Source organism: Mustelus asterias, chromosome 3 (genome assembly GCF_964213995.1).
Source record: "Mustelus asterias chromosome 3, sMusAst1.hap1.1, whole genome shotgun sequence".
NCBI lineage: Eukaryota > Metazoa > Chordata > Chondrichthyes > Carcharhiniformes > Triakidae > Mustelus > Mustelus asterias.
Window position 1 is genome coordinate 72,545,309 of NC_135803.1, and position 15,611 is coordinate 72,560,919.

At 45.1% G+C, this 15,611-nt stretch overlaps 1 protein-coding gene across 3 annotated transcripts in view; it reads right to left on the bottom strand.

Moving 5' to 3' along the window:
• pigx (phosphatidylinositol glycan anchor biosynthesis, class X) overlaps window positions 1-15,605 on the bottom strand; it is a 44,221-nt gene extending 28,616 nt beyond the window's left edge. For 2 of the 3 annotated variants that reach the window (XR_013497438.1, XM_078209189.1), the window contains exons 1-2: window positions 15,392-15,605; window positions 9,590-9,668 (exon numbers count right to left, since the gene is read on the bottom strand). Coding sequence is in view for 2 of the 3 variants with exons in the window: in XM_078209189.1 (XP_078065315.1) it covers window positions 9,590-9,668; window positions 15,392-15,449 (137 nt within the window). In the remaining variant the exon portion in view is untranslated. Of the gene's footprint in view, window positions 1-8,251; window positions 8,397-9,589; window positions 9,669-15,391 lie in introns of all 3 variants that reach the window. The other variant, XM_078209190.1, reaches the window with a different exon arrangement.
• Window positions 15,606-15,611: the final 6 nt, after the last annotated feature.

A 15,611-nucleotide genomic window follows, 5' to 3' on the forward strand; every position in this document is an offset into this window, starting at 1 on the left:
TGTTGTTCAGCAGCTGACTGTAGTGCAGTAAATGTGGCATTCTGGTCGCACTGTCTCCCAAGCAATTAGTTCCTAGCTCTTTAGGAATAAAATAACATAACAGTACCTCTCCCCTGACTATATAGTCCCCCATCATAACTATATTCCTTTCCTCTCCTTGACTTGAATGGTCTCCTGTACCATGGTCAGTTGGCTCACTCACCCCACTGACCATTTACACAAGTAGCTAGAAACTCATACGTGTTGGATAAGGGTAAAGTCTGGACAGACTCTTCCAGCACTGGACCGGGTCCTCCTAATTAGCATATAACTAACCTCAGAAAGAAGATATTGGATTGTATATTCGGAGATCAGCGAGTTGCATTCCTAAATTAAATTACACGGAACAAATGTATTTATTATTGTGTCATCACAACCTCCCTGTGTGAATCCTGTTGACCCAATTGCTATTATTTAGTTCATTAGTTTTCACCTTCCACTGTATACACCTTTGATGTTTTTTCGGCTTTAACCCAAAAATTCCAGCTTAATGTTATGTAATGCTATATAATACCAGCTAGCTGATTCTATTTAATAACTTATATGCGTGTTTCCTTACAAAGTGCAAAGTCATCAGCCCTGAAATTCTGTTACAAATTGTACAATTTTATGAGTTTCAGTATGATCAAAAGATAAGATTTGTGAGCACACTACTTTAACTTGTTATGGTGTTTGTTTGGGTTTAATCTCAGCTGTTTGGGTTTAATCTCAATTTTAGAGTCTCCCACCCTCCCCCCTCCTCTAAACTAAAAAAAAGGACTCGGAGTGAGAGCAGGTAAGCTTTTGTTTCTCTCTTTTGTTTCTTATTAAGGGAAGTTAGCAGGGATGTTCGCAGGCAGTGCAACGTTCCTCCTGTGGGATGTTTGAGGTGAGGGACACCAGTAGTGTCCCAGCTGAGTACACCCGCAGGAAGTGCATCCAATTCCAGCTCCTTGAAGACCATGTTAGGGATCTGGAGCTGGAGCTGGATGAACTTCAGATCATTCGGGAGGCAGAGGTGGTCATAGACAGAAGCTTCAGGGATGTAGTTTCTCCGAAGAATGAAGATAGATGGGTGACGGTGAGAGGGGCTGGGAGGAAGCAGTCAGTGCAGGGATCCCCTGTAGTCGTTCCCCTCGGCAACAAATATACCGCTTTGGATACTGTTTGGAGGGGGGGGGGGAATGACCTACCAGTGGTAGGCCATGGTGACCGGTTCTCCAGCAACGAGTCCGTCCCTGTGGCTCAGAAGGGAAGGGGGGAGTACAGGAGAGCAATAGTCATTGGGGACTCGACAGTTAGAGGGACAGATAGGAGGTTCTGTGGCAGCGAAAGAGACTCACGGATGGTATGTTGCCTCCCAGGTGCCAGGGTCCGTGACGTCTCGGACCGTGTTTTCAGGATCCTTAAGGGGAAGGGGGAACAGTCACAAGTCGTCTTACACATCGGTACCAACAACATAGGTAAGAGAAGGGACGGGGATTTAAAACAGGAATTTAGGGAGCCAGGGTGGAAGCTGAGAGCCAGGATAAACCATGTTGTCATCTCTGGTTTGTTGCCAGAGCCACGTGATAGCGAGTTGAGGAATAGGGAGAGAGTGCAGATAAACATGTGGCTGCAGGGATGGTGTAGGAGGGAGGGTTTCAGTTACATGGATAATTGGAGCACATTCTGGGGAAGGTGGGACCTGTACAAACAGGACAGTTTGCACCTGAACCAGAGGGGCACCAATATCCTGGGAGGGAAATTTGCTACAGCTCTTCAGGGGGCTTTAAACTAATTTGTCAGGGGATGGGAAAACGAGTTGTAGTCTAGAAGCCAGTGTTGAGTGTAGTGAGGTACTGAGGAGGGTATCAAGGTCGCAGGAGAGTACCGGCAGACAGGAAGGTGGGTTGAAGTGTGTCCACTTCAATGCAAGGAGCATCCGGAATAAAGTAGGTGAACTTGGAGCATGGATTGGTACTTGGGACTACGATGTTGTGGCCATTACAGAGACATGGTTAGAACACGGACAGGAATGGTTGTTGGAAGTTCCGGGGTATAGATGTTTCAGTAAGAATAGGGAAGGTGGTAAAAGAGGTGGTGGAGTAGCATTGTTAATCAAGGATAGTTTAACGGCTGCTGAAAGGCAGTTCGAGGGGGATCTGCTTACTGAGGTAATATGGGCTGAAGATAGAAATAGGAAAGGAGCGGTCACGTTGTTGGGGGTTTACTATAGGCCCCCAAATAGTAATAGAGATGTGGAGGAAGAAATTGCAAAGCAGATTATGGATAGGTGTGGAGGTCACAGGGTAGTTGTCATGGGTGGCTTTAACTTTCCAAACATTGATTGGAACCTTTATAGGTCGAATAGTTTGGATGGGGCAGTTTTTGTACAGTGTGTGCAGGAAGGTTTCCTGACACAATATGTGGATAGGCCGACAAGAGGTGGGGCCACATTGGACTTGGTACTGGGTGATGAACCGGGCCAAGTGTTAGATTTGGTTGTGGGAGAGCACTTTGGAGATAGGGACCATAATTCGGTGTCTTTCATTATTGCAATGGAGAGGGATAGGGCCTTACGGCAGGGCAAGGTTTATAATTGAGGGAGGGGTAATTATGATGCGATTAGGCAAGAATTAGGGAGCATAAGATGGGAACAGAAACTGTCAGGGAAAGGCACAAATGAAAAGTGGAGCTTGTTCAAGGAACAAATACTGTGTGTCCTTGATAGGCATGTCGCTGTCAGGCAGGGAGGAAATGGCTAAGTGAGGGAACCATGGTTCACAAAAAAGGTTGAATGTCTTGTCAAGAGGAAAAAGGAAGCGTATGTAAGGATGAGAAAACAAGGTTCAGTTGGGTCGCCTTGAGGGTTACAAGGTAGCAAGGAATGAGCTAAAAAAAGGCTTTGGAGAGCTCGGAGGGGGCATGAGAAGTCCTTGGCGGGTCAGATCAAGGAAAACCCCAAGGCTTTTTACTCTTATGTGAGAAATAAAAGAATGACCAGGGTGAGGTTAGGGCCGGTCAAGGATAGTAGTGGGAACTTGTGCATGGAGTCAGAAGAGATAGGAGAGGCGATGAATGAATAGTTTTCTTCAGTGTTCACCAAGGAGAGGGACCATGTTTTTGAGGATGAGAATGGGATGCAGGCTGATAGGCTGGAGGAGGTAGATGTTCTGAGGGAAGATGTATTAGCAATTTTGAAAAACCTGAGGGTCGATACATCCCCTGGGCCAGATGGGATATATCCTAGGATTCTTTGGGAGGCAAGGGATGAGATTGCAGAGCCTTTGGCTTTGATCTTTGGGTCCTCACTGTCCACGGGGATAGTGCCAGAGGACTGGAGAGTGGCGAATGTTGTTCCTCTGTTCAAGAAAGGAAATAGGATTGACCCTGGCAATTATAGGCCGGTTAGTCTTACTTCGGTGGTCGGTAAATTAATGGAAAGGGTCCTGAGGGATAGGATTTCTGACCATTTGGAAAGATGCAGATTAATCCGTGATAGTCAGCACAGATTCGTGAAGGGTAGTCTTGCCTCACAAATTTGATTGAATTCTTTGAGGAGGTAACTAAGTGTGTAGATGAATGTAGAGCAGTTGATGTCGTATACATGGATTTTAGTAAGGCGTTTGATAAGGTTCCCCATGGTAGGCTCATGAAGAAAGTAAGGAGGTGTGGGAGAGAGGGATCGATTGGATAAGTAACTGGCTATCTCAGAAGACAGAGGGTGGTGGTGGATGGAAAATTTTCAGACTGGAGATCAGTTACCAGCGGTGTACCACAGGGATCAGTGCTGGGTCCTCTGCTATTTGTGATTTTTATCAATGACTTGGAGGAGGGGGCTGAAGGGTGGGTCAGTAAATTTGCTGATGACACCAAGATTGGTGGAGTAGTGGATGAGGTGGAGGGCTGTTGTAGGCTGCAAAGAGACATTGATAGGATGCAGAGCTGGGCCGAAAAATGGCAGATGGAGTTTAACCCTGATAAGTGCGAGGTGATTCATTTTGGTAGGACAAATTTGAATGCGGATTACAGGGTCAACGGCAGGGTTCGGAGGAATGTGGAGGAACAGAGAGATCTTGGGGTTCATATCCACAGATCTCTGAAGGTTGCCACTCAAGTGGATAGAGCCGTGAAGAAGGCCTATAGTGTGTTAGCGTTTATTAGCAGGGGGTTTGAGTTTAAGAGCCGTGGGGTTATGCTGCAACTGTACAGGACCTTGGTGAGACCACATGTGGAATATTGTGTGCAGTTCTGGTCACCTCACTATAAGAAGGATGTGGAAGCATTGGAGAGAGTGCAGAGGAGACTTACCAGGATGCTGCCTGGTTTGGAGGGTAGGTCCTATGAGGAAAGGTTGAGGGGGCTAGGGCTTTTCTCTTTAGAGCGGAGGAGGATGAGAGGCAACTTAATAGAGGTTTATAAGGGGGATAGATAGAGTGGATGCTCAGAGACTATTTCCTCGGGTGAATGTAGCTGTTACTGGGGGGCATAACTATAAGGTTCATGGTGGGAGATATAGGAGGTGTCCAAGGTAGGTTCTTTAATCAGAGAGTGGTTGGGGTGTGGAATGGACTGCCTGCTGTGATAGTGGAGTCGGACACTTTAGGAACTTTCAAGCGGTTATTCGATAGGCACATGGAGTACACCAGAATGATAGGGAGTGGGATAGCTTGATCTTGGTTTTGGCACAACAAAGCTTGGCACAACGTCGAGGGCCGAAGGGCCTGTACTGTTCTAATGTTCTATGGTGGAATTAAAGTGATGGACACAAAATGGTTACTTGGCACACAAAATAGTTACCTGGGAAGGGACATTAAAAGGTGCTGGCTTTTGGCACAGACAGTACACAAAAAGTTAAGACCTGCAGTATCTGAATTGCTGCAGGAAGCTGGTCAGAGCTCGAGGCACTTTAAGATAAGAGCAGACCCAGAACAATGAGTCTAATAATAGGGTCAGCCACAGATGGGGACATAAATACATAAATGTAACAAGATCAGCCACTGAATGTATAGATCAAAACCAATCATTGATAGAGGACATAACTGCATAAATGTATCCATTCTATGAACAATGATATGTTAACTGTCCATGTCCGTACCTGTCTGCTTGTAACGATGTGTTAACTATCGATGTCCGTATCTGTCTACTCAACTTGTAATGATGTGTTAACGGCTAATGTCCGTACTACCTATTGTCTAAAAGGTATAAAAATGATCAACTACCATTGTGTAATTGAGAAGGTAGCTGCCAAGTACTGCGGAGTGCCAGTGTTTTCTCCCGAAGCTTTGTCCGAAATAAAACTGTATTATTGAAACCTCCAAGTCTGACTCCGAAGTGGTAAATTTCCCACAACAATTGGCGTAGTCGGCAAGGATCTCATTGCTGGCAAGTTCGATTGATTGGCCACGATCGGAAATCCGGGGTAGAGATCACTGAATCTGTGGGAGTCAGACGGGGTCAACAATACAGTTTAAAAGGGGTTAAAAATTAAGGCGTATTTATAGTGATAAGTATTGATTGTATATGGTATAGTGTTAAGTACTAACTGCTGATAGTGATAAGGAACTGTTACTAGTGCTGACCGACTAGAGGACAAGGAAGTGCCTGTCTCAAACGCGCATGCTTAGACCGGTTGTTAAGAGGGAAAATCCCCCACACGAAGGTCAGGACCCTGAAGTGGGCGTAGAGGCACAAGGGCACTTAGGATTGTGAAGCACAAGTGGCAAAGGTCGGTTAACATCAAACTCTGTAGTGGCGAACAAACGCAGAGTTGCCACCTGTTTGCATGAAAGTTTGTATAGTTGGATACTGAACTGTCAATGTTGTAAAGCGGTGCGGAAAAGGAGCTGATCAACTCTGACCTGGAGCCTGACTCTGGTGGAGAAACACATTGCCGAGGCGGTAATAGTGGAAGCCGTGAGTATAAATTGAAACCCTGAGACGGTAGAGAAACACAGTGCTAGAGTAGTAATAGTGGCCGGGGTAGTGAAGTCCCTACGGTAGAGAGCACACTTTAGTAGGGAGTAATCGTGGCCGTACGGTACCTAAAACACGTTGCCAAGGAGGCAACAGTGACAGGGGGTAGTGAAGTCTGCGAGATGGCAGATAAAGAAGTTCAGAGAGGACCTGCAGGATCTCTTATTGAAGTGTACATGACAGACAGGCAAGCGTTAATAAAGAGGATGCAAAGGGATGGCTGGGATGCTTCTCAGACCTTAGAACAGCAGAGAAAGTGGATAGATGGGGAAAAGAGAAACAAGACAAAGAAGACAGGGGTATTATTAGTACATCAGTTAGCTGGACTAATTGAGCAAGTAGTCACCTCTACTAAAAAGTGGAGTGAAGATAAAGAAAAGATTAGAGAGTTAGAATCCAGAGTAAGGGAACTGGAGAAACGAAACCGAGTGTTAGAAAAGAATCAATGGAGAGGGGAAACTGTTCCTCTACCTCCTTATGAGTCCACATGACAGGGACCAACCGCTCCTCCAGAGGAGTGGGAAGCGCTAGAACACAACTTAGTGCCAGTAACCCGAGGGGGAACAGATGTGCAGCCAAAAGCGAATTATAAACCATTCACACCAGATGAGAGGCAGCAGATAATGGCTTCCCTGGGTAAATTACAACCTAGAAGCACAAACACTAAATTCTGGGAAGAATTAGATACAATATGGGTAGGACACCAATTACACCTGAGAGACGTACACCAACTGGTCAGGGCAGCCTGTCCAGCGGATAAGTGGAGGCAGGTAGCAGGTGGACCCGCCGCTCCTCCAGCACAAGATTATAGTGGGGAACGTTGGGCACATGTAGTTGCCTTAACAGCAAAAATAGATGCCCAACAGGCACCCTTCACCCAGTTTAAGACAGAAATTCAGAGAGTTTTAGGGAATGCTCCCACTAACTGGAGCAGAATTACCACAACCAAACAGCTAAAGGGGGAAGGAGCTTCTGAGTACGGGGAACGGTTGTTCCAAGTATACCAGGAATGCTCAGGGCAAGGAAACCCAGGCCGTGGGGATCGAGCGTTCATCCAGGCTTTCAAGGATGGACTCTCTAGTGCTCACCAAACCGTCCTAAAAATGGGAGTGATTATGTCCCAAGATTACGATGAATTGGTAGAATGGGCTAGTGACGTACTGGGAGGTGAAGAGGAGAAATCCCAGACAAGAGCAAGGCTAGAAAGAGTAGCCGCTTACAGTAATGGGAACGGAACAGGAGCACAAAATATTCACAGTATTGGATATAGCCAATGGATTCTGGTCCCTACCCTTGGATCCTGAATCCCAAGACAAATTCGCCTTTACAATGGGAGACAAACAGTACACTTGGACTCGCCTACCACAGGGATTCCACAACAGCCCCGCTATCTTCCATCAAGTAATGAGTGACATCCTGAACAGGGTAGAACTACCAGAGGGTAGCACGATCCTACAATATGTAGATGGTATCTTAATAGCTTCAAAATCCAAGTCAGGACATCAAGAAGCACTATATCTAGTATTAAACGAACTAAAAACCGCAGGGTTAAAGGTGAGCCCCAAAAAGGCACAAATCGGGAAAGCACAAGTCCTGTACTTCGAACACCTTATATCCCAAGGCTTAAAGAAATGCCAACAGACCGAAAGAAGGCAGTACAACAAATGCCGCGACCCGTCACCGTAAGAGGGGTCAGGAAGGTGCTAGGACTGTTTAACTAGAGCCGAAGTTTTATCCCGGGATTCGCAAAATTGGCAGAACCAAGATGTGTGGAACTTGTAAATCCCACAGATTGTGTGAGCAGGGGGCTCCAACAGGTGGGAGGAAGAGCTTGCTCAGATAATGCAAGCTATCCGCTTTGTTTTTTGGGGCAGGGATGGGGATGTGCATATGCCTTGGTCCCCAAGAATGATTCTTGCGTACAGACGCAGTGTGTCCGTCAGCACTGTCGGGTAAATAGGGGTCAGTTTACTTGCACCTGTGATGAACAGAAATGCCTGAATGTAACCGTGGGGAGGCAGCTCATTTGTGGACAGTGTAATGGGACTCATGTCAGCTCAGCCGAATGGACATACCCGTTTGATACTTACCAGGTGGTGGGATCAAACGGGGAGTCAAGTAAACCGAGCAATTGGCGCTATACACAAACTAATAATCAAGACACTAAATGCTACCGGGCTGAGAGGGGATTTGTATTCCTCTTCCATGGTACCTACACGACAGAAACACCAACCCTCCCAATCCTTTTTGCAGTAGGAACAATAGGACCACTCACTGTTCCATGTTCTCAGAAGGGGCATATCCGGAGAAAGATAGTAACCTGGGCTATCAGCAAAGAATTCTGCGCTGATTAGGAAACCCCGGGCACAATGGGATCATCACTGGGATACGGGTTCCTCAGAGTCCTATCTCACTGGAGGCTGTCAACCAAGAAATGGCTAAATTGAGATTATATGCACAGCAGACACGATATGCAGTGGACTACCAGTTAGCACAAGGGGGAGTATGTACAATCATAGGAAACAAATGCATAACCCATGTCACAGACGAATCCTATAACATTACCCAAGTCATTAATAACATCAGAAAACAGCTTGATAACTTCAGACAGGGACCCAAGAAAAGGAGTAGCTGGCTGGAATGGCTAGTGGGGGGATCCTGGGGATCCTATTTACTGCATGGACTGATCATACTCATTTCAATTGTAATTGTCTGTTGCCTAATTGTTGGATGCCTTAATGTCTGTTGCAAAGCAATGGTGACACGAATTGTGCCAGGAGCCAGTGTAACCATCGAGGAAGAATACATGATAGGAACCCCTGAAGACGTCGAAAGCTACAAAGAAGGAAAGAAGAAGATGGACCTCTACCTGTGAAGATGCAGTTTGTTAGTCTGAGGATTATTAAATAATAATCCTGACCAAAAAGGGGGAGTGTTATGGTGGAATTAAAGTGATGGACACAAAATGGTTACCTGGCACACAAAATGGTTACCTGGGAAGGGACATTAAAAGGCGCTGGCTTTTGGCACAGACAGTTACACAAAAAGTTAAAACCTGCAGTATCTGAATTGCTGCAGGAAGTTGGTCAGAGCTTGAGGCACTTTAAGATAAGAGCAGACCCAGAACAATGAGTCTAATAATGTCAGACACAGATGGGGACATAAATGTAACAAGATCAGCCACTGAATGTATAGATTGAAACCAGTCATTGATAGAGGACATAACTGCATAAATGTATCCATTCTATGAACAGTGATGTGTTAACTGTCCATGTCCGTACCTGTCTGCTTGTAACGATGTGTTAACTGTCGATGTCCGTATCTGTCTACTCCACTTGTAACGATGTGTTAACGGCTAATGTCCGTACTGCCTATTGTCTAAAAGGTATAAAAATGATCAACTACCATTGTGTAATTGAGAAGGTAGCTGCCAAATACTGCAGAGTGCCAGTGCTTTCTCCCAAAGCTTCGTGTCCGAAATAAAACTGTAATATTGAAACCTCCAAGTCTGACTCCGAAGTGGTAAATTTCCCACAACAAACTAATTCTGCTTATATTTGCTATCCTGTATGAAAATAATGTGGAAACATACCCATATTCTTACATCTCTTACCTATGAAATCCATTCTTTACAATGCGTCTGTTCAAACTCACTGATTGCAGCCAGGGCTCAGAGTATAATGGATCTATGCCTGTACAAACAAGAACAGTAAGCATTTGATTCTTGACTTTATTTAACAGGTAAAAAAAAGTTACAAAATTTAAGAAATTCAAAGCAAAGAATATGGTTTTCTTAATTTTCATGTTACTCATTGAAATTTCCCATCTGTGTTCTCTTCTCGCACTAACACTGCAACAACACATTCTGAAGAAAATTTTCTTCCCAAAAAAAAAAACCACACTGCTGAATTCTGGAAAAATCCAAAGGCTTGCTACTGGAATTCTAGAAGAAGTAGGTCTCCCAAGGAAAACTGAAGACACAGGGATTCAAATACGAAACATGTAGCATATGGCTAAATAACGTTTAGAAAATTGTCAGAATGATATGTGTAAGATTGATCAAATTGTTTGAGAAAAGGCTTGAAAGAGAGGGAAAGGAGGTAGATAACATTTGCATTATGTAACATCTTTGATGACTGTAGGACATCCCAAAGCAACTAACAGACAATGAAATCATAGGAGAAAATGCCGGAAAATCTCAGCAGGTCTAGTAGCATCTGAAAGGAGAGAAAAGAGCTGACGTTTCAAGTCCAGATGACTCTTTGTCAAAGCGAAAAGGCATAGAAAGTGGGAGATTTTATACTGCAGGGATTTTGCTTTTAACAGGCAATTAAGTTGATTTTCAAGGAACAGCCTGTTCAGTTGGTGGCGTTCACCTTAGGAGATTTTGGAGTCAAATCCCACTCCAGAGATTTTAGCACAAGAATCAAGGCTTATGTTTGAATGTTGTACTGAAGGAGTGTTGCACTATCAGAGGGGCCATTTTCCCCTCTGATAAGATGTTGAACCAAGGCCCTGTCTGTTCTCACAAGTGAACTCTGGCACCCTCTTCAAGAAGAGCAGGCTAATTATCCCTGCTAACCTGGCTGATATTTATCCCTCAATCAACATCGCTAAAAGAAATGTCAGGTCATTATCACTTAGGCCGCATGGTGGCTAGCACTGCTGCCTCACAGCACCAGGGACCCGGGTTCAAATCCCAGCTTGGGTCACTGTCTGTGCAGAGTCTGCAAATTCTCCCCATGTCTGCATGGGTTTCCTCCAGGCGCTCCAGTTTCCTCCCACAGTACAAAAGATATGTGGGTTAGATGTATTAGCCATGCCAAATTCTCCCTCAGTGTATCCGAACAGGCGCTGAAGTGTGGCAACTAGGGGATTTTCACAGTAACTTCATTGCAGGGTTAATGTAAGCCTACTTGAGACACGAATAAATAAACTTAACATTGCTCTTTGTGGAATCTTGCCTCGCACAAATTAGATGCCACGTTTACTAACTTACATCAGTAGCTGCACTTCAAAAGTATCTCATTAAGTGTAAAGTGCTTTGGGATGTCTGGAGATAATAAGATGCTTTATAAATGCAAGTCTTTCTTCAAACATTGTCGTCATATTGGTAAATTGAAGGGAGAATAATGGCTCCCTAGCTGTATAGCTACTTGATATTTGACTAACAAGTGAAAAACACTCCTTTTTGAGCTGATCACTAACTTTTGACACACTTTATTGAGTTCTTAAAGTCATGGAGAGGGTTGATGAAGGTAGGTCAATTGTGTATGGATTTCCAAAAGGCATCTGATAAAGTTTTAAAGCACATGGAATCAAAATTAGCTCACAAAGGTGGTGTTCCCAGGGGTTCCCCAACATTATGACCATTATTTTGTTATATATCTGGACTTGGAAATAATTCAAGAAATAAGACTTGAGAAAAGTACAGACGGATGCAATGGGCAGAAACATGGCAGATGAAACTTAATAGAGGAGAGTGAAGTGATGCATTTGGAAAGGAAGAACAAGGGAAGGCAATATAAACTGAATGCTACAACTTTAATAGTGCAGTAACAGGGAGACCTAAGGGTTGGTGATGGAAGCACTATGCGTTCTCTGAAATCCAGAGTGTCAGCACTGTGTTCACTAAACTTGGGACCCCGAATTGTATTCCCTGTCTCTCTCCCTCCCTTCCTGCACACACTCATTCTCCCTACCTCGTTGACTCCTGCATTCTCACTCTCTCTCCCTTCCTCACTGACTCCGCGTGCACTTTCACTCTCCCTCGTTGACTCCAGCAATGTCTCTCCCCAACCCTTACTGACCCCTGGCGTGTCTCTCAACCTTCCCACTCGACTCCCCCAGTCTCCCTCTCTGTCCCCCTCATTGGCATCCACTGTCTGAGCCGCTCCCTCCCCCACCCCGGTCTCTCTCTGAAGAAGTCATAGGGATTCAAAATGTTAACACTGTTTGCTCTTTCCATAGATGCTGCCAGACCTGCTGAGTTTTCCAGCATTTTTTGTTTTTATTTCAAAAGTGCAGCATGTCCTGATCAGAGGACCTGATGTTGATGATGCCACATTAGTTGCTCAGACAGAGGACCAACTCGAAAGGCTCATGCGTTGTCTGCCCATACCAGTGTCATATTTTCCCTCACCATCAGTGTCAAGAAAACTTCAACATTTGGTTTAGGCTATTTTGTCTCCACTTGTGATCAGACTCAATGAAAATCTGCTGGAAGCAATGAACAAATTGCACTCCCTGGATCTATGACAACCTGTCCCTTGATGAAGACCTCAGCAAACACATCAGAAAGGCAGCACCCAATTTTGGCAGACTGACAAAACGGGCATGCCGAAACAGCAAACTGGGAGCCTGGGTGGTTTAGTCTGTAATCCTCAGACATTTAACCTGGGGGTTCCAATCCCTGTCTGGGTGCTTGAAATTATGGTAACCACATTAAAATTTAAGGTTTGTTTCTAGATTTCCAGCTACCGTAAGTGAGAAACAGCAAACTGCCCCACAGGTCCAAGATGCTCGTCAACAAGGCCTGTCTCGTCAGCAAGTGGCTGTAAGACAGCAAAGCCTGAACAACCTAGACCCACTGATCAAGAACTTTCATCTCCGCTGTCTACAACACATCCTTGGCGTTACAGTGACCAATGAAGCAGTTCTTTCTAGGGCAAAGCACACAAAGCACTCATGTCAATCAAGCAAAGATGGCTTTGCTGGCTTGGGCATATACACAGGATGGAAGATGACCATATCCCCAAAGATATGCTGCATGTGGAGAAACCCCATGCCATAGGACCAACAGAGCATCCAAATTACTGTCAAAAGAGACTTGAAAGCTCTCAACACCAATCACAACTAATGGCAAGTGTGTGATGATTGAGGCAAATGGTGACACCAGCTTTGGCAGGAATTTGCCTCCATGGTGACAGGTGGTTTCAGAATCTACAAAGTAGACATCAGCCCTGCAAACAGGCATCAGCAGAAATTTTATTATCTAGTGAATGCAAATTCCTGAAGCCAAACAATAGCCTCCTCATTTGCTGAGTTTAAGATGATTAGTCCACCACTTAGTATGTAGAGAGGATCCTCCTTGGTAAAATGCAACATAATTTGTCTTTGCACAAGTACTTAAGGAGTTTGTACTAAGGCCCCAGTGGTGAAGGTTGACTGCAGATAAGCCCTGGACTGTCCTGAACCTTTTTTAGCAAGGACCATTATCACTGTGGCAGCACAAAGCCTGCTATTCGACAGAATGGTTTGTCACAAGGAACTTATTAGTGTCATCTTGTGTTGCCCATTTGTTAATCTAAAGTATGTCTGTCTGCTGATAGATCTTGCAAAGAAAGGGTGTTCTGTTGGGATGTTAAATGGAAAGTAGGCAATAGGTGGGCTGAACATGTTACCATGGAGACATACGTAAGGTGCAGCATGGATAAATTAAACAAGCTTGTGGGTTTTCATCAGTAAGCGTATGTGAGGCATAATGATGTTTGCAGGGACAGGAAGCCAGGGGAGAGGTGTTGAGCAGACAGTTCCAGTTATGGTGCAAATTGCTGGATACAATTGAGTGTCAACAAGTTGAGTGTGAGATGACCTTCAGCAGATAGGTGTGCAGTCATCCACTGAGGAGTATGTCAAATCCTGAGATCCCGAGTGTTGTGACAGCAGCACCCCACGTGGATCCAGGAAGTTTAGTTAGTAGGTCATTTCTGGTTTTGACCTTTTCTGCTGTATCCTTCAAATGTTCCCAAAAGGAGTCCTGTTTAGAGTCATTCCCAAGTATGTTAGACTAGGGATTGTGCTTTAGTCTCTGGTCATCCACGCACATATACAATTCTTTTTAACATTGCCATTGTGTAGGTGGAACATACACTGGATATGGTTTTTGAGGGATCTAACAAGAGATAGCATGTGCTTACATAGAAACATGCATGGAAAATAGAAGGAGCAGGCCATTTGGCCCTTCGACCCTGCTCCACCACTCATTTTAATCATGGCTGATCATCAAATACAAAACCCTGATCCTGCCTTCCCCCCCATATCCCTTGAACCCTTTAGCCCAAAGAGCTATATCTAATTTCTTCTCGAAATCACACAATGTTTTGGCCTCAACTACTTTCTGTGGTGGTGAATTCCACAGATTCCCCCCTCTCTGGGTGAAGAAATTTTGTCTCACCTCAGTCCCTTATCCTCAAAATATGATCCCTAGTTCTGACTCCCCACCATCAGGAACATTTTTTCTGAATCTACCCTGTCTAACGCTGTTAGAATTTTATAAGTTTCTATGAGATCCCTTCTTACTCTTCTAAACTCCAGTGAATATAATCCTAAACAATTTAGTCTCTCCTCATATGATAGTCCTGCCATCCCAGGAATCAGCCTGGTAAACTTTTGCTGCAATCCCTCTACAGCAAGGACATTCTTCCTCAGATAAGGCCACCAAGACTGCACACAATACTCAGGGTTTGGTCTCGTCAATGTCTATGCAATTGCAGTAAAACATCCTTATCCTATACTCAAATACTCTCACTATTGTGCTGCAGTAGACAATTTTGCAACATCACAACAGCGATAATCCCACACCAATGACAAGTGACAGCTTCAAATAAAAACAAAAACTGCTGGAAACACTTAGCAGATCAAAGCTAAAGTAAAGCTTATTTATTAGTCACAAGCAGACTTACATTAACACTGCAATGAAGTTACTGTGAAAATCCACAAGTGGCAAAACCCCGGCACCTGTTTGGGTAGACCAAGGGAGAATTTAGCATGGCTAATGCACCCAACCAGCACATCTTTCAGACTGTAGAAGGAAACCGGAGCACCCAGAGGAAACCCACACAGACGTGGGGAGAACGTGCAGACTCCGCACAGACAGTGACCCAAGCTGTGAATCAAGCCCAGGTCCCTGGCGCTGTGAGGCAGCAGTGCTAACCACTGTGCCACCGTGCCACCCCTTCCTACACTTTGGGCAAACATTGACTTTCCAGAATCACCTTTTCAGCCAAAGGGAATGCAAACAGGTGATTTCATCTGACCTGACCAAGGTTCTGGTGCTGTGTTCCCATCATCTCTCAAGGCTAGGAGAATGCCAACTATAGCTGCGCAGCTCAGGGAATGTTAGTTCTGTTGTTCCTTGCCTGCCTGACAGTGACTGGATCCAACTAGATATTGCAGAGAACTGGAATTGTTCTACAAAAGACAGGATCACAACACTCCATAGAGACAGAGTTTGGGGTGAGTGCGTCCTGCCCACAACCTGCCGGTGACAGGGGGTAAAAGAGGTGTTTGACACTTCCAACCCTCCGAAACCGCAGCACTTCCTCCATACCGACAGTGCGGCGCTCCCTCAGCAGTGACCCTCCGCCAGTGCGGCGCTCCCTCAGCAGTGAAATTCTTGCTCATTTGCCCTTACCTGTGATAAAAGCGACACAAATACACCCGACAATAAGCAGCGCTCCACACACACCCATCCAGCTTATCTCCGGCCAGCCGGCCCGGACGATGGCTTTAAATTTAGCCCCAGGCTGTGCAGGCCCGGCCTAGGACCCCCGGCTGCCAGCGGCCCTGAGCAGTGCCTGAGTGCACATTGACTCAATCCCTGCAGTGGATAGTCTCTCCTTGACAGGAAGTAG